We start from the raw sequence: 19,461 nt of genomic DNA on the forward strand, positions 1-19,461 counted from the left end.
TGACTACCTCATTAAGCTGGTTGAGAGAATGCCAAGAGTGTGCAAAGCTGTCATCAAGGCAAAGGGTGGCTATTTGAAGAGTCAAATATAAAATATTTTTTGATTTGTTTTGCACTTTTTTTGGTTACTACATGATTCCATATGTGTTATTTCATAGATTTGATGTCTTAACTATTATTCTACAATGTAGAAAATAGAAAAAATAAAGAAAAACCCTGGAATTAATAGGTGCTCTAAAACTTTTGACCGGTAGTGTATATTTTGATTTGTCTGTCTGTAAGTTTAGAGAGCAAGTGTACAAAATGAAATTATAATGTTCTAAACCCATTCATGTCCGTTATGGACATAAATGGGTTTAGCACATACAGTAAATTCCGCATTAGTAGCACTCCATTAAAATCTACCTTAGCCATCAGCACAAGGGTAAGCATGACCGCCTGAAGGATCTTTGTAAATGTAGTTCTATTACTTCATGGCATAATTGCATTGACAAAACCACAAGCCCTACAGGTCAATTCGACTGCGGACGCGGAAGTGAATGAATTCGTAGTTTGAAAAAGTTCTCATGACAGCAGTATTGTTAATTTTCTGACTCATTGCTTGTGCCTGTGAATTCCTCATTCGGGATACCAAAGGTAAAACAGTGCTTTATCTAATAATTTACGACTATTTGGTGAACAGTAAACCGTCGTTTAAAAGGGATAGAAATTAATTTCTGTAAGCTTAGAAAGCTTGGCTAGCAAACAAGCGTACTGTAATGTTAGCTAGTTAAGTTCAGCGTGCAGTACATTACATTTCTTTATACTAACAGCTATCTGAAATATTGTAGTGTGCCCTGTGTACTAGATAGAAAACATAATGCTATTATAATTATAAATAATGTTCCAACTTGCTATGGTATGATAGGGCAACACGGTTGTCTGTAAAAATAGTGAATTCTGTTGCTGGGCCTTTAATTTCGAGGTAACGTTAACTAGTTGCACAGTTGAAAACCTGTTTTCAGTCATACATTCCTTATGTTACTTAGTCTGTGACTCTGCCTGTCTGACTGTCATGGTAGAGAAAATCATGGCATGTCACTTAATTTGCTTTTTGGCACCACATCTTCAGAGCACCTGTCATTGCTGTTGGCTATGTTGCCTGTAACACTTTTTAAATGGTGTTTTGAGGACAGTAATTTTATTCTGATTTGAACATGTCTAGCAAGGTGTAAGATTGATATAGTCTCTAGCTAGAGTAGGTTTAATGTTAGGTGATATTGGCCTGGTTGACTTTTCCCCCTTTTAGGTAATTTTAACTTTTTATTTCACCTTTATTTAACCAGGTAGGCTAGTTGAGAACAAGTTCTCATTTACAACTGCGACCTTTACAACTGCGACCTTGTAAGCAAAGAGGTTTAACACATACAACAACACAGAGTTACACATGGAATAAAACATACAGTAGGAAAAAAAGTCTATACAGTGTAGAGGTCGACCGATTTATGATTTTTCAACACAGATTATTGGAGGACCAAGAAAAGCCGATACCGATTAATCTCCCCATTTAAAAAAAAAATATTTTTTTCAATTGTTGTAATAATGACAATTAAAATAAGTGTTCATTCAGTATTGTTTTAACTTAATATAATACATCAATCAAATAAATTTAGCCTCAAATAAATAATGAAACATGTTCAATTTGGTTTACATAATGCAAAAACAAAGTGTTGGAGAAGAAAGTAAAAGTGCAAATGTGCCATGTAGGAAAGCTAACGTTTAAGTTCCTTGCTCAGAACATGAGAACATATAAAAGCTGGTGGTTCCTTTTAACTTGAGTCTTCAATACTCCCAGGTAAGAAGTTTTTATAGGAATTATTATAAGACTATTTCTCTCTCTACCATTTGTATTTCATATACCTTTGACTATTGGATGTTCTTATAGGCACTTTAGTATTGCCAGTGTAACAGTATAGCTTCCGTCCTTCTCCTCGCCCCTAACTGGGCTCGAACCAGGAACACATCGACAACAGGCACCCACGAACCAGCGTTACCCATGCAGAGCAAGGGGAATAACTACTCCAAGTCTCAGAGCGAGTGACGTTTGAAACGCCAATAGTGCGCACCCCGCTAACTATCTAGCCATTTCACATCGGTTACACCAGCCTAATCTCGGGAGTTGATGTGCTTGAAGTCATAAACAGCGCAATGCTTGAAGCACAGCAAAGAGCTGCTGGCAAAACGCACAAAAGTGCTGTTTGAGTGAATGCTTACAAGCCTGCTGGTGCCTACCACCGTTCAGTCAGATACTTAGATACTTGTATGCTCAGTCAGATTATATGCAACACAGGACACGCTAGATAATACCTAGTAATATCATCAACCATGTGTAGTTAAAAAAATGTTTTTTTAACCTTTATTTAACTAGGCAAGTCAGTTAAGAACAAATTCTTATTTTCAATGACGGCCTAGGAACAGTGGGTTAACTGCCTGTTCAGGGGCAGAACGACAGATTTGTACCTTGTCAGCTCGGGGATTTGAACTTGTAACCTTTCGGTTACTAGTCCAATGTTCTAACAACTAGGCTACCCTAGTTAACTAGTGATTATGATTGATTGTTTTTTATAAGCTAAGTTTCATGCTAGCAACTTACCTTGGCTTACTGCATTTGCGTAACAGGCAGTCTCTTTGTGGAGTGCAATGAGAGAGAGGCAGGTCGTTATTGCGTTGGACTAGTTAAATGTAAGGTTGCAAGATTGGATCTCCCGAGCTGACAAGCTGAAAATCTGTTTTTCTGCCCCTGAACGAGGCAGTTAACCCAACGTTCCTAGGCCGTCATTGAATTTAAGAATGTGTTCTTAACTGACTTGCCTAGTTAAATAAGGAAGACTGACCTGCAACTGCTGCAGATCATCTTCCTGAATGTTCTGTGAGAGGTTGTAGATCTGGAAGAGAGAGACAATCAATCACAACCATATTACAAACATTAACATCAATTATAACAACATGAGTGCACAGCAGATCACCTGTATTGAGCTGGTCATGGTGCTGAGGGCAAAGATTGTCTCCCGCTTTGGAGAGGGGGTTGACCGCAGCAGCTTTCAAATCTTTGCGAATCTCAGACGACACGAAAGAGAGGTTGAACAGGCTAGTAATAGGGGTTGCAACGATTTTGGAAGATAATTTTTAGAAAGAGAGGGTTCAGATTGTCTAGCCTGAATTTTGCAGCTCTTTCAGAACATCAGCTATCTGGATTTGGGTGAAGAAGAAATGGGGAGGCTTGGCGAAATGCTGTGGGGGGTGCAGGGCTTTTGACCGGGGTAGGGGTATCCAGGTGGAAAGCATGGCCAGCCGTAGAAAAATGCTTATTGAAATTCTCAGTTATAATGGATTTATCTGTGGTGACAGTGTTTTCTAGCCTCAGTAGAGTGGGCAGCTGTGAGGAGGTGCTCTTATTCTCCATGGACTTTAGTGTCACAGAACATTTTTCAGTTTGTGCTACAGAATGCAAATTTCTGTTTGAAAAAGCTATCCTTAGCTCTCCTAACTGCCTGTGTATATTGGTTCCTAACTTCTAAGTTGCATATCACGAGGGCTATTTGATGCTAATGCAGAATGCCACAGGATGTTTTTGTGCTGGTCAAGGGCAGTCAGGTCTGGAGAGAACCAAGGGCTATATCTGTTCCTTGCTTTACATTTTTTGAAAGGGGCATGCTTATTTAAGATGATGAGGAAGGAACTTTTAAAGAATAACTAGGCATCCTCTACTGACGGGATGAGGTCAATATCCTTCCAGGATACAAGGGCGATTAGAAAGGCCTGCTCGCTGAAGTGTTTTAGGGAGCGTTTGACAGTCATGAGGGGTGGTCGTTTGACTGCAGACCCATTACGGATGCAGGCAATGAGGCAGTGATCACTGAGATCTTGGTTGAAAACAGCAGAGGTGTATTTGGAGGGCAAGTTGGTTCGGATGATATCTATGAAGGTGCCCGTGTTTACGGATTTGGGGTTGTACCTTTGTGGGTTCATTGATAATTTGTTTGAGATTGAGGGCATCAAGCTTAGATTGTAGGACGGGTGGGGTGTTAAGCATGTCCCAGTTTAGGTCACCTAGCAGCACAAGCTCTAAAGATAGATGGGGGGGGGGCAGTCAATTCACATATGGTGTTGAAGGGCACAGCTGCGGGCAGAGGGTGGTTTATAGCAAGCGGCAACGGTGAGAGACTTGTTTCTGGAAAGATGGATTTTTAAAAGTAGAAGCTATAGTTGTTTGGGTACCGATCTGGATAGTAAGACAGAACTCTGCAGTAGATTGCAACATCGCCCCCTTTGGCAGTTCTATCTTGTCGAAAAATGTTATAGTTAGGGATGGAAATTAAATTTCAGGGGTTTTGGTGGTCTTCCTAAGCCAGGATTCCGACACGGCTAGGACATCCAGGTTGGCAGAGTGTGCTAAAGCAGTGAATAAAACAAACTTAGGGAGGAGGTTTCTAATGTTGACATGCATGAAACCAAGGCTTTTACGGTTACAGAAGTCAACAAATGAGGGCACCTGGGGAGTAGGAGTGGAGCTAGGCAATAGGAGTGGAGCTAGGCACTGCAGGGACTGGATTACCCTCTACATCACCAGATGAGGAGGAGTAGAATAAGGGTACAGCTAAAAGGCTATAAGAACTGGTTGTCTAGTAGATTCGGAACAGGGAGAAAAAGGAGCAGGCTTCTGGGCGCAATAGAATAGATTCAAGGCATAATGTACAGACAAAGGTATGGTAGGATGTGGAGGTAAACCTAGGCATTGAGTAATTGTTACGAATCCCTTTTGGCCCGACAGTCTAGGGGGGGATGGTAATGAGACCCGTAACATAACTCATGCAAATTATAATTGTGACAAAGTAAAAGTGAGAACGAAATAACCAGGACAACTGAAATCTACCGTCAAACTCAAGGTTTATTTGAAAAACACACGGTAATGGGGGGAGCAGGAAAAGGGGCTGAGCTGGACCCAAGGAAAGAAACAATAAGTATTAAAAAAAAACCTAAGCTAGACTAGCCTATTTTAACAACAGCTAACTAACCAAAAATACAGTGGGTGGTCCGCCCAGTTCTAACTAGTGTATTTCACAAAGTCTACCTACGGGTAGTGTATGCCCATGGGCGACTTGTCTTGGCTTCCCCTTTTCCCACCAGCAATCAAACACCATAACAATACTCACAGGTGAAGACAAAGTGCTATGGAGGTGCTCAAACAAAAGAGGTTAAAACACAACGAGAGAGTGAAACACAACGAGAGAGTGAAACACAACGAGAGAGTGAAACACAACGAGAGAGTGAAACACAACGAGAGAGTGAAACACAACGAGAGAGTGAAACACAGACATGGCATTTACAGAGAGAGATTGAGCTCTAGAGCAAACAACTGACAGGGTTTTTGAACCAAGGGAAAGGAACTGTGATTGGGTAGGAAACAGGAGGAGGTGTGTCTTCTGATTGGGGAGTGATGATTTTCACCTGTGAGGGGAGAAGGAGAGAGAACACACACACAGGATACTGGTATCCGTAACAGTAATGATGATATAGATATTGTCTCTAGAAACAATTTAAACCAGGTGATGTCACTGCGTGCGTGTGTGTGGGGGGGGGGGACTAAAGGGTTGGCTAAGGCATATTGAGCGGGGCTAGAGCCTATACAGTGAAATATTAGGGAGAGGCATGTGTAGCCGAGTGATCTTAGGGGTCCGGTGAGTGGTGAGGCTGGCTGGAGACACTAGCAAGCTAGCAGAAGGGCCTAAGAGGGATGTTGCGACGGAGGAAGTCTGTTATAGCCTCCTCATGCGGAGCCTCCTCGTCAGTTGTGATGGATTAGTAGGGTTCCGTGTGGTAAAGGGGTCCAGTCCAATTGACAAAATAGGTATAGTGGCCCAATAAATTCAGCTAACAGTCCGATATGCTCTAGACAGCTAGCGGGCCACGGCTAGCAGATCGACATTCAGGGGACGTCACATGGAGGGGCCAGTTGAATAACCCCCTCGGGCAGGTTAAGTCTGTAGTCCAGTCTTAGAGGATCGGCGGGGCTTCGTACCGGCAGTAAAAGGTGTCCAGGTATTGTAGCCCAAGAGTGGCTGATGGGCCTCTTCAGCTAGCCGGGAGATGGGCCTACCATGGGCTAGCTCCGGGCTAGCTCCAGGCTAGTTGGTGCTTGCTTCGGGACAGAGACGTTAGCCAGGAGTAGACACTTGGATTGCAGCTAGCTAGCTTCGATGACCCATGTGAAAAGGTTCAGAGCTTGCGGTGGGAATCCGGGGATATGGAGAGAAAATAGGTCCGGTATGCTCTGGTTTGAATCGCGTTGTGCAAACTGGCGAGAGTTTTCCGAGCTAAAGTTTAGCTGATGACCGCTAGCAGTGGTTCGCTGACTACTAGCTAGTAGTTGGGGATTCTGATTCAGAAGTAAAGAAATATACTTTAGAAAGAATCAGATCCACACCACATTGGGTGAGGCGGGTTGCAGGAGATTATTTTGAAGTTGAGTTTGAGAAAAATATTTTTTTTAAGATATGCAAAGGAAAAAAATATATGAAATAAATATACATGGGGACACGACAAAGACGTCTGACTGCTACGCCATCTTAGTTATACAATAATGGTTCCCATCTTGCCGTGGGCATGGGCGACTACTAGCAATGCAACAAAGAGCCTCATTGAGAGGGTTAAAGGAATCTGCAGGGATGTGGAGCATGCACTAGCCGGCAGCTGGGTTGATGCATCACACATTACCTTAGACACAGTCCTGCACAGAGCCCAACATTGTCTAATCATGAAAGCTTATCTGTGTATAAACTATGAATCATTTCTCACTGGGCACTGGGTTCTCCTCAGAAAAAACAAAACATTTCAACGTTACTGTGCTTTTTATAGGCCTCAGTTTGAGCTTGAATTGATTATACAGGGATTATGTAATGGGTAGCCCGACGACACACTCAATTCTTCAGATGCTCTGTCGTTTGCTACATACTTTAGTCTGAGACTGCCGTCATTGAAGTTGTTTATGGTGAGGGGTGTTGTGGGAAAGTCATCAGTGATTGGATCGTCTCTAACCAGAGTATCAAAGCCAATGACAAGCCCATCGGTTTCTGGACCCATCAGACAGCCCCGAATGTGTTTGCGTTCTGTGAAGGGTCGGTGATGTACTCGGATCAAGAATTGGCAGATTCGAATATGCTGAGCCGAGGGGCATCGGCCTATGGTCCGTGACGGGAACGGGCAAAAGCGATGAGGGAGGAGCAGCAATCTCCACCGCTCAATTTAGCCTCAAGTAGATAATGAAACATATTCAATTTGGTTTAAATAATGCCAAAACAGTGTTGAAGAAGAGCGTAAAAGTGCAATATATGCTATGTATGAAAGCTAACGCTAGATAATATCAACCATGTGTAGTTAACTAGTGATTATGATTGATTGATTTTTACAAGATAAGTTTAATGCTAGCTGGCAACTTACCTTGGCTTACTGCATTTGCGTAACAGGCAGTCTCCTTGTGGAGTGCAACAGAGAGAGGCAGTTCGTTATTGCGTTGGACTAGTTAACTGTAAGGATCCCCTGAGCTGACAGGTGAAAATCTGTCTTTCTGCCCCTGAACGAGGCAGTTTACCCACCGTTCCTAAACACCCACCGTTCCTCATTGAAAATAAGAATGTGTTCTTAACTGACTTGCCTTGTTAAATAAAGCTTAAATAAAGGTGTACATTTTTTTATATTTTTTTAAATACATCTGCACCCAAAAATACAGATTTCCGATTGTTATGAAAACTTGAAATCGGCCCTAATTAATCAGCCATTCCGATTAATCGGTCGACCTCTAGTCTGTAGGCGTAGCGTTTAGTCGGAGCAAGGAGTATGGATAGCCAGGCAATGTAATGGGAAGGAAGTCGCCAAAGTTGTAACACCGATTAGTTATACAGTATTATCAGTTTTGATAATAGCTTGATGTGAGGCAGGCCTAAATCTAACCTACTCTAACATGAAACATTTCACGCCTCAGAATTGCACCATTATTAATGTCAAAATCTTGTGTGTTGGCCTCCCGGGTGGCGCAGTGGTCTAGGGCACTGCATGACAGTGCTAGTGTGTTTGAGCCCAGGCTCTGTCGCAGCCGGCCGCGACCGGGAGGTCCATGGGGCGACACACAATTGGCCTAGCGTCGTCCGGGTTAGGGAGGGTTTGTCAGGTAGGGATATCCTTGTCTCATTGCGGGTCAGGCACAGTGCACGCTAACCAGGTTGCCAGGTGCACAGTGTTTCCTCCGACACATTGGTGCGGCTGGCTTCCGGGTTGGATGCGCGCTGTGTTAAGAAGCAGTGCGGCTTGGTTGGGTTGTGTTTCAGAGGACACGGCTTTCGACCTTCGTCTCTACAATGGGAGTTGTAGCGATGAGACAAGATAGTAACTGCTAACAATTGGATACCACGAAAAATAATTGGATACCATGAAAAGGGGGTCAAAAAAAAAAAAACATAGTGTGTCTCTTCACCCACAGGGAACGATGGGGAGTGAGCCAGGCCCGGTCCAGATTGTGACAGTTTGCAAGGAGGATCACTCCTTTGCCTTGGACACAGAGGCTCTGGGACGGGTTCTGCTTGCACCGGAGGTCCGGGACAAACATGTGGTGGTGCTCTCAGTGGCTGGGGCCTTCCGGAAAGGCAAGAGCTTCATTCTGGACTTCATGCTCCGCTACATGTACAGGAAGGTCAGTGTTTCTGAAATTAGAACATACACACCCATGGTCCTAAGTTTCGTTCAAAGTTCAATATTTCACTGGTTTTATATCACATCCAGGTACATTTACATTTACATTTAAGTCATTTAGCAGACGCTCTTATCCAGAGCGACTTACAAATTGGTGAATTCACCTTCTGACATCCAGTGGAACAGCCACTTTACAATAGTGCATCTAAATCATTAAGGGGGGGGGTGAGAAGGATTACTTATCCTATCCTAGGTATTCCTTGAAGAGGTGGGGTTTCAGGTGTCTCCGGAAGGTGGTGATTGACTCCGCTGTCCTGGCGTCGTGAGGGAGTTTGTTCCACCATTGGGGGGCCAGAGCAGCGAACAGTTTTGACTGGGCTGAGCGGGAACTGTACTTCCTCAATGGTAGGGAGGCGAGCAGGCCAGAGGTGGATGAACGCAGTGCCCTTGCTTGGGTGTAGGGCCTGATCAGAGCCTGGAGGTACTGCGGTGCCGTTCCCCTCACAGCTCCGTAGGCAAGCACCATGGTCTTGTAGCGGATGCGAGCTTCAACTGGAAGCCAGTGGAGAGAGCGGAGGAGCGGGGTGACGTGAGAGAACTTGGGAAGGTTGAACACCAGACGGGCTGCGGCGTTCTGGATGAGTTGTAGGGGTTTAATGGCACAGGCAGGGAGCCCAGCCAGCAGCGAGTTGCAGTAATCCAGACGGGAGATGACAAGTGCCTGGATTAGGACCTGCGCCGCTTCCTGTGTGAGGCAGGGTCGTACTCTGCGGATGTTGTAGAGCATGAACCTACAGGAACGGGCCACCGCCATGATGTTGGTTGAGAACGACAGGGTGTTGTCCAGGATCACGCCAAGGTTCTTAGCGCTCTGGGAGGAGGACACAATGGAGTTGTCAACCGTGATGGCGAGATCATGGAACGGGCAGTCCTTCCCCGGGAGGAAGAGCAGCTCCGTCTTGCCGAGGTTCAGCTTGAGGTGGTGATCCGTCATCCACACTGATATGTCTGCCAGACATGCAGAGATGCGATTCGCCACCTGGTCATCAGAAGGGGGAAAGGAGAAGATTAATTGTGTGTCGTCTGCATAGCAATGATAGGAGAGACCATGTGAGGTTATGACAGAGCCAAGTGACTTGGTGTATAGCGAGAATAGGAGAGGGCCTAGAACAGAGCCCTGGGGGACACCAGTGGTGAGAGCGTGTGGCGAGGAGACAGATTCTCGCCACGCCACCTGGTAGGAGCGACCTGTCAGGTAGGACGCAATCCAAGCGTGGGCCGCGCCGGAGATGCCCAACTCGGAGAGGGTGGAGAGCAGGATCTGATGGTTCACAGTATCGAAGGCAGCCGATAGGTCTAGAAGGATGAGAGCAGAGGAGAGAGAGTTAGCTTTAGCAGTGCGGAGCGCCTCCGTGATGCAGAGAAGAGCAGTCTCAGTTGAATGGCTAGTCTTGAAACCTGACTGATTTGGATCAAGAAGGTCATTCTGAGAGAGATAGCGGGAGAGCTGGCCAAGGACGGCACGTTCAAGAGTTTGAGAGAAAAGAAAGAAGGGATACTGGTCTGTAGTTGTTGACATCGGAGGGATCGAGTGTAGGTTTCTTCAGAAGGGGTGCAACTCTCGCTCTCTTGAAGACGGAAGGGACGTAGCCAGCGGTCAGGGATGAGTTGATGAGCGAGGTGAGGTAAGGGAGAAGGTCCCCGGAAATGGTCTGGAGGAGAGAGGAGGGGATAGGGTCGAGCGGGCAGGTTGTTGGGCGGCCGGCCGTCACAAGAAGCGAGATTTCATCTGGAGAGAGAGGGGAGAAAGAGGTCAGAGCACAGGGTAGGGCAGTGTGAGCAGAACCAGCGGTGTCGTTTGACTTAGCAAACGAGGATCGGATGTCGTCGACCTTCTTTTCAAAATGGTTGACGAAGTCATCTGCAGAGAGGGAGGAGGGGGGAGGGGAGGAGGATTCAGGAGGGAGGAGAAGGTGGCAAAGAGCTTCCTAGGGTTAGAGGCAGATGCTTGGAATTTAGAGTGGTAGAAAGTGGCTTTAGCAGCAGAGACAGAGGAGGAAAATGTAGAGAGGAGGGAGTGAAAGGATGCCAGGTCCGCAGGGAGGCGAGTTTTCCTCCATTTCCGCTCGGCTGCCCGGAGCTCTGTTCTGTGAGCTCGCAATGAGTCATCGAGCCACGGAGCGGGAGGGGAGGACCGAGCCGGCCTGGAGGATAGGGGACATAGAGAGTCAAAGGATGCAGAAAGGGAAGAGAGGAGGGTTGAGGAGGCAGAGTCAGGAGAAAGGTTGGAGAAGGTATGAGCAGAGGGAAGAGATGAAAGGATGGAAGAGGAAAGAGTAGCGGGGGAGAGAGAGCGAAGGTTGGGACGGCGCGATACCATCCGAGTAGGGGCAGTGTGGGAAGTGTTGGATGAGAGCGAGAGGGAAAAGGATACAAGGTAGTGGTCGGAGACTTGGAGGGGAGTTGCAGTGAGGTTAGTGGAAGAACAGCATCTAGTAAAGATGAGGTCGAGCGTATTGCCTGCCTTGTGAGTAGGGGGGAAGGTGAGAGGGTGAGGTCAAAGAGGAGAGGAGTGGAAAGAAGGAGGCAGAGAGGAATGAGTCAAAGGTAGACGTGGGGAGGTTAAAGTCGCCCAGGACTGTGAGAGGTGAGCCGTCCTCAGGAAAGGAGCTTATCAAGGCATCAAGCTCATTGATGAACTCTCCGAGGAACCTGGAGGGCGATAAATGATAAGAATGTTAAGCTTGAAAGGGCTGGTAACTGTGACAGCATGGAATTCAAAGGAGGCGATAGATAGATGGGTAAGGGGAGAGAGAGAATGACCACTTGGGAGAGATGAGGATCCCGGTGCCACCACCCCGCTGACCAGAAGCTCTCGGGGTGTGCGAGAACACGTGGGCGGACGAAGAGAGAGCAGTAGGAGTAGCAGTGTTATCTGTGGTGATCCATGTTTCCGTCAGTGCCAGGAAGTCGAGGGACTGGAGGGAGGCATAGGCTGAGATGAACTCTGCCTTGTTGGCCGCAGATCGGCAGTTCCAGAGGCTACCGGAGACCAGGAACTCCACGTGGGTCGTGCGCGCTGGGACCACCAGATTAGGGTGGCCGCGGCCACGCGGTGTGGAGCGTTTGTATGGTCTGTGCAGAGAGGAGAGAACAGGGATAGATAGACACATAGTTAACAGGGTACAGAAGAGGCTACGCTAATGCAAAGGAGATTGGAATGACAAGTGGACTACACGTCTCGAATGTTCAGAAAGTTAAGCTTACGTAGCAAGAATCTTATTGACTAAAATGATTGAAATGAAACAGTACTGCTGGAGTAGGCTAGCTGGTAGTGGCTGCGATGTTGACACTACACTAATCAAGTCGTTCCGTCGAGTGTAATAGTTTCTACAGTGCTGCTATTCGGGGGCTAGCTGGCTAGCTAGCAAGGTTGATTGCGTTCCGTTACTTTAAAAGAACGACAATAGCTGGCTGGCTAACCTAGAAAATCGCTCTAGGCTACACAATTGTCTAGATACAAAGACGGCTATGTAGCTAGCTAGCTACGATCAAACAAAACAAACCGTTGTACTGTAATAGTTACTACAGTGCTGCTATTCGGGGGCTAGCTGGCTAGCTACGTTAGAAGAACGACAATAGCTGGCCAGCTAACCTAGAAAATCGCTCTAGGCTACACAATTGTCTTAGATACAAAGACGGCTATGTAGCTAGCTAGCTACGATCAAACAAAACAAACCGTTGTACTGTAATAGTTACTACAGTGCTGCTAATCGGGGCTAGCTGGCTAGCTACGTTAGAAGAACGACAATAGCTGGCCAGCTAACCTAGAAAATCGCTCTAGACTACACAATTGTCTTAGATACAAAGACGGCTATGTAGCTGGCTAGCTACGATCAAACAAATCAAACCGTTGCACTGTAATGAAGTGAAATGAAAATGTGATACTACCTGTGGAACGACGCGGAATGTTGACCGGGTAGTTGGAGTTCAATTCGGTAGAGGTTGGCTAGCTGTTGGCTAGCTAGCTAGCAGCATTTCCTACGTTAAGGACGACAAATAGCTGGCTAGCTAACCTCGGTAAATTAAGATAATCACTCTAAGTCTACACACTCTAAACTGCACAATTATCTTGGATACGAAGACAACTATGTAGCTAGCTGACACTACGCTAATCGAGTCGTTCAGTTGAGTGTAATAGTTTCTACAGTGCTAGTGGACAGTGGATGTTAGCTAGCTGCTTAGCTAGCTGCTGGGCAGATACGTTAGGACGACGAAATACGATAATTATGCAATTGTCGTTGATACAAAGACGGCTATGTAGCTGGCTAAGAAGAAGTTGCTAAGATTAGACAAATCAAACCGTTGTACTATAACGAAATGTAATGAAAAGTTATAAAAAGTTATACTACCTGCGGACCGAAGTGTAGATGCAACCGGAACCGGAAACAGGTAACTGTTTGTACGTGAGATGTGTGTTATACCTGTGCTCCTTGTACCCTCCATGCCTGTTAGACTGTCTGTTACTATCTGATGGCCTCTATTCCTGCAGGCATACAGTTAATGCTACAATAAAGGAAACACTGGAGTAAAGGAGGAATACAAAGTATATTGAAAGCAGGTGCTTCCACACAGGTGTGGTTTGTGAGTTAATTAAGCAATTAATATCCCATCATGCTTCGGGTAATGTCTAAAAAGGCTTTGCAGGCCATTATTTTGGCTACCATGGCTATGTCCCCATAGGCTGACAATGCCCCCATACACAGGGCACGAGTGTTCATTGAATTGTTTGATGAGCATGAAAACGATGTAAACCATATGCCCTAGGCCGTCTCGGTCACCAGATCTCAACCCAATCGAACACTTATGGGAGATTCTGGAGCGGCACCTGAGACCGGGTGTTCCACCACCAACAAAACACCAAATTATGGAATTGTCTTGTGGAAGATTAGTGTTGCATTGTCCCTCCAATAGAGTTCCAGACACTTGTAGAATCTATGTCAAGCTGCATTGAAGCAGTTCTTGTTCGTTGTGGCCCAATGCCCTTTTAAGACACTTTATGTTGGTGTTTCCTTTATTTACAGTTACCTGTATCTCCCCTTGTGACCTGAATTGTTTCATGGTGTCAGACTTATTCCCAGGGCTGCTGCCAAGTCAGACCAGTCAGTAATGTGTTGTGGTGTCTGTTCCTCCAGAAGCATGATGAGGAATGGCTGGGCCAGGACGATGAGCCCCTGACTGGGTTCAAATGGAGGGGGGGCTCAGAGCCAGAGACCACCGGCATCCAGCTGTGGAGTGAGGTCTTCCTGGTGGAGAAGAGTGATGGAACAGAGGTACTGACTCCATCATTCTAAACAATGTGCTTATAGGAATGATTCTGCCATTGTGCTAGAAAGTTGTTTGGGCACTGGAACTGAAAAGTGTAATGTTTATGTTGGTGTTATGTATTTGATTGATGGTTGGATTGATTTCTGCCCTCTAAGGTGGCAGTATTACTGATGGACACCCAGGGTGCATTTGATAACCAGTCAACCGTGAAGGATTGTGCCACAATCTTTGCCCTCAGCACCATGACCAGCTCAATACAGGTGATCTGCTGTGCACTCATGTTATTTGTTATAATTGATGTCATAATTGATGTCAATGTTTGTAATATGGTTGTGATTGTTTGTCTCTCTTCCAGATCTACAACCTCTCACAGAACATTCAGGAAGATGATCTGCAGCAGTTGCAGGTCAGTCTTCCTCAGCAGCAGCATGTGTGCCTGGCTAAAGCGACACTCTGGCTGACTCCAGTCTGTGGAGGCGCTTTGATGTTGTTGGCATGATGCGTCGATTATGAAGGGGACTACTTTTACAGTGGTTGGTTCTTTGTCTCTCTCACTGAAACCCACACACTGGGCGCTAAAACTACTTTTAACATTGGACAACAGGGAATCCAGACCAACAGTGTGTGCCTTGTGTTATCAAATTATATTTGTCACATACACATGTTTAGCAGATACTATTGCAGGTGTAGCGAAATAATTGTGAGTATTTAGGAGCTCAAAGCAGAGCTGCCCTATCTGTCACCGACATCTTGCTGCGTGGTCTGGTGTTGGTCAGGCTAGCAACATGTTCCACAGCTGGATCTTATAAAGAAGCTATCCTTTTTCCTTTCTGTGCCCCCAAATATTTAGATGTACTGGTAAAGTAACCTGGTTGTTTGCTAGTTAATGAGGTAACATGACTGAACAAGATGTACTGGTAAAGTAACCATATTGTTAGCTAGCTAGCTAGCTAATTAGTTAACATGACTAAACCAGGTGTAAACAAATGCCTGTGACATGGTTTATGAACAGGGTCTAAAAACAAACATTTTGATCCACCAGCCACGTTGGCAGGTAAATGTCCACAACAATGCTTAAATCACATCAGGATAACATTTTGGTGTTTGGAGGGTATAGTTGCCCTTTTTAATTTCAATTGTGCACCTCAAGAGACCGGTGTTTAGCTGGCAGTGTTTCTGTACATCTGCAAAAGCAGAGTTTGTATACCAGAAGACTACCTAACTGATACAAATCATCACGATATCGTATCATTTTGCCAGATAAGCCTACTTTGCAGTTAACATTTAATTTATAATGTTTAATGGGAAAGAATTTAGAAACGATTGTTTCAACATCACTAACTGGCTCCACAAAGTGTAGGCACAGGCATTCTCACTTCAGAAAGTTGCAAGAAGTACAAATCACTGCATTTGTTTTTTACTTCACTGTAGTAAAATAATATATCATTTCAACAATATTAAATGGGTGATTTAGATTTTTTTTCATGGTCGTACTGGTGCTCCCAAAATAAAATGTCAGGTCGCACAGCAAAATACCGACCAAAATGGTCACACTTTAGAGCCCTTCATGAAGGCCACATTATTTACAGTATCTGTTTCTAATAGCAATTGCAGTACCTCAAGTTCATTTAGCCATTTTTATATATAAAAAATGGTTTTCTTGTGCATAATTAATTACACCCTGTGTGTTCTGTCTTCCTCCAGCTATTCACAGAGTATGGTCGTCTCGCCATGGATGAAATCTATCTGAAGCCCTTTCAGGCATGTGAACCAAAAGTCTTGTAAATATCAAGAAAATGTTCATTGATCATTTAGGATCTTGACCAATTATCTTGAAGTGCATTTTGACCTAACTCGCAGGCACTTTTTATGGTATAATGTTTTCGAACTTAAAGTGCCTTGTTTTTACCATACCGTGGTCTCATTCTATTCTCCCTTTTTCCCACAGTCTCTGATGTTCCTAATCAGGGATTGGAGCTTTCCCTATGAGTATAAATATGGGCTAAACGGAGGCAGAGAGTTCCTGGATAAACGTCTACAGGTACTAGTCCCTTTTCAGGTTACAAATTTAAGTGCTTTTTGTTGCTTTGCACTGTGTAAGATACAATAGTAAATTCAACCAGGTTCAGTTATGCATTGATGATGGTAACCAGTATGTGTGGTGTTGTGCAGGTGAAGGAGACCCAGCATGAGGAACTACAGACAGTGAGGGAACACATTCATTCCTGCTTCACCTCCATCAACTGTTTCCTGCTACCACATCCTGGGTTGAAGGTGGCCACCAGCCCCGCTTTCAAAGGCCAGCTTAGTGGTATGGCTGCCCCCTTGTTCATCTTGTTAATCCACCTAATGATAACCAATTAACTTGATCTGATTCAACCCTGTGTCTTAGATGTGGCTCCCGAGTTTAAAAAGGAGCTTCGCAACCTCATCGCCACACTGCTGCACCCTAACTGCCTGGCTGAGAAAGAGATCAACGGCAACAAAGTCACCTGCAGGGGCCTGCTGGAGTTCTTCAAGGTGAGACTGCGTTCAGCCCTCTGAGGTTCTTGCCAGGTTTGCATCATTATGTCATGTTTGACAGTGTAATGTTTGTGATTACAGGCATACATCAAGATCTACCAAGGTGAAGACTTGCCACACCCGAAGTCTATGCTGCAGGTACACACCCAAACCACTTAGGTTTTCCACTTTGAGAGTAAAGTAATATTCCACTGTATTGCTCAACAGAGGAATATAATGCTAATATTGAGGATGTTCATAAGTCTTGAGGTGTTCTTGAATGTCACTAGTCCACTGCCACTAAATGTCTCTCTCACAAGGCCACAGCAGAGGCCAACAACTTGGCAGCCGTGGCAGGAGCCAAAGACCAGTATTACAAGAACATGGAGAAGGTGGGTTTCTAATGTTGACAAAGAAAGTGTATTTTTTTCTGATAGAACAATTCCTCTTAACACTCATAAGATCTCACCTTGCATTCTCTTTTCCTCTCTCCCGCTTTTGTCCTGAAGGTTTGTGGGGGAGACCTTCCCTATGTGGCTCCTGCCTCTCTGGAGGAGAAGCACCACTTCTTCCTCCAGGAGTCCTCCATGTCTTCTCCTCCACCAAGAAGATGGGAGGGCAGGAGTTCTGCGACCGCTACCGAGACCAGCTTGAGGCCGAGCTGGTAGAACTGTGGCAGTCTTTCAGCAAGCACAATGAGGTAAGAGTCACACCAGATACAATGTTTTTACTGAGAAAAATGTATTTTCCATGTTAAATTCACTGATGATAAAGTCAAGGTAGAATTATTTAAATCAACAGATCAACATTATAATTAATAGGATTTTCTTTTATTTCTCTTTGAAAGTCAAAGAATGTCTTCAGTGCTTTCCGGACGCCCGCAGTGCTTTTTGTCCTTGTGTGCTTCCTGTACGTGCTGTCAGGGCTGTTGCTCTTCATCGGCCTGGCTACAATTGCTTTGATATGTGACTGTGTCTTGGGCCTGGCCATGGTCGCCATGCTCACCTGGAGCTTCATACGCTATTCGGGAAAATACCGGGGGCTGGGGGGAGCCATCGACCAGACAGCAGATGTCATACTGCAGCAGGTGAACACATCTCTATCTTCTGAAGTGTGTGTGTGTGTGTGTGTGTGTGTGTGTGCCGATCACATTCGGTGTACAGAGTTTGCAGTTGGACTGTAAAAAAACTAAGAATAGTTATTGTTTGTAAACTTTTGTAAGAATCGACATTTTCCACCTTAGAAGTAGTTCAACTACCCCTGTTTAGTTTTTATTTAATGCAATTTAATCATGTCCTTTTTCTTTCAGGCCACTGTGGTATTGAACAAGTCGAGGCCAGCGGTGGCTGAGATGAGGAAATCCAGCTAGATGGCCTTGACCCTATTTATCTTAATGCAATACAACATGCACACAACACAAGCACACATCCCAGCACTAAAGCCTTACCATGCTACCCAATGGAACCAACATATGATTATAATGGCAGTGGGAGGTCAACATGATGCACATTCACCAGCATCCTTTCAATCACACAATTTTACACTACATACAAAGGTTAAATCAGTGTCTATCTACATAAAGATTAGACTACAGTCTTACAGAGTATCTGGGGCAAGGTGCATTCTCAGACCCATGGGGTTGTTTATTCCCTTGGACCTGTTTTTAACATTGACTGACACTGCCATTCTCACACACTTCCCCTCATTTATATAGACAACCCAGTGATGTTTACATAGAAACACTAGACCCAAGTATTGTATTATTGGATATGCCATGGATTTGAATGCATCATAATCTACGTATCCTTTGTGACCAATGCTTAGTAATAGGAGGCTGGTCAGGGTGGTTTTAAGTCATGTTAGACTTAAGCAGTGTATCCTCCTGATGCAATTGACCTATGCTATGCTGTAATGGGGTATACCAGTTATACATGTAGCCAGATCTTTTTGACTTAATGTTGGTCTCTTTATACCGCTCTGTGGCCTTGTGCACATTCCTTCCCATTCCCAGTTTTGCATTATGCACATTATTTGCATCCCCTTTATCCATGTCAGAGATTCCTTGTACTGCTTTCTCTTTTTCTTGATACCACAATTGGTGACTCTAAAACACAAGCCCACTTTAGAGGCAGTGCAAGTGCTGATGCATTCCACTGTTATCTTTTAATTTTTAGACTGCTTCACTGCTTGTAACTTGACCAAAATGTCATACGGTTCTGAACTTGGAAGGTTGGTTAAGAGATGTTAGTTGCACTTACTTGAGAAATAAATGCTCCAAAGATGTTATATGTAAGATTTTTCAATACAGAGGATTGCTTGAAAGGAGATTGTGATCATTTCGAATTTATGGGAACTGTTTTCTTAACTGTTTTGTGTAAGCAGGTGATGGGTATTGTGAGGCGGTTCAGTGACCTGTCAGCCAAAGAACTACTTATATACATAGGGGTACAATAAAAGGCAAGAGACCTCTTCCTCAGAATCCAGATAAATCAACATAGTTCTAGAAGTTCCATTGGCTCTGACATTCCTTTTGCACATTCCATATCTATGTTCCATTCCATTGTTGAGGAGGCTACTATTGGAGGGATTTTTCTGCAATTACTATTGCACTCGCCCTCCTTGCTGTACAATTACATTTGAACTCATTCCACAAATAAAAAATATATTACAGTAGATGCATGAAATTCATGTTTTTTTAAGTTAATTTCTTCCTTATTGTTTTAATCATCTTTTGCAATGGTATTTTGTTGGGCCTTGATTACTGAAATGTTTTAATCTTTTAAGAAAAAGTCATGCTTAAGCCAAATAAAATGCATAAAACCTGTGTAAGCTTGGTTGAGTTCTTGATTGGTTAATCACATATACCGATTTAACTTTGTCATGCCAAAAATGTTTTATTTTTAAATAGATT

At 44.5% G+C, this 19,461-nt stretch overlaps 1 protein-coding gene across 1 annotated transcript; it reads left to right on the top strand.

The window, feature by feature from the left end:
* The first annotated feature begins 502 nt into the window (after positions 1-502).
* LOC135545860 (atlastin-3-like) lies at positions 503-19,374 on the top strand. Its single transcript, XM_064973806.1, is given in 15 exon segments — positions 503-635; positions 8,512-8,721; positions 13,916-14,053; positions 14,204-14,308; positions 14,404-14,454; positions 15,753-15,809; positions 15,997-16,089; positions 16,221-16,359; positions 16,441-16,568; positions 16,653-16,709; positions 16,871-16,942; positions 17,060-17,126; positions 17,129-17,250; positions 17,398-17,637; positions 17,860-19,374. Coding segments are annotated over 14 exon segments (1,533 nt in total). The 5' UTR covers positions 503-635; positions 8,512-8,517; the 3' UTR covers positions 17,920-19,374.
* Positions 19,375-19,461: the final 87 nt, after the last annotated feature.

The sequence above is a fragment of the Oncorhynchus masou genome, chromosome 9, assembly GCF_036934945.1.
Source record: "Oncorhynchus masou masou isolate Uvic2021 chromosome 9, UVic_Omas_1.1, whole genome shotgun sequence".
Lineage (NCBI taxonomy): Eukaryota > Metazoa > Chordata > Actinopteri > Salmoniformes > Salmonidae > Oncorhynchus > Oncorhynchus masou.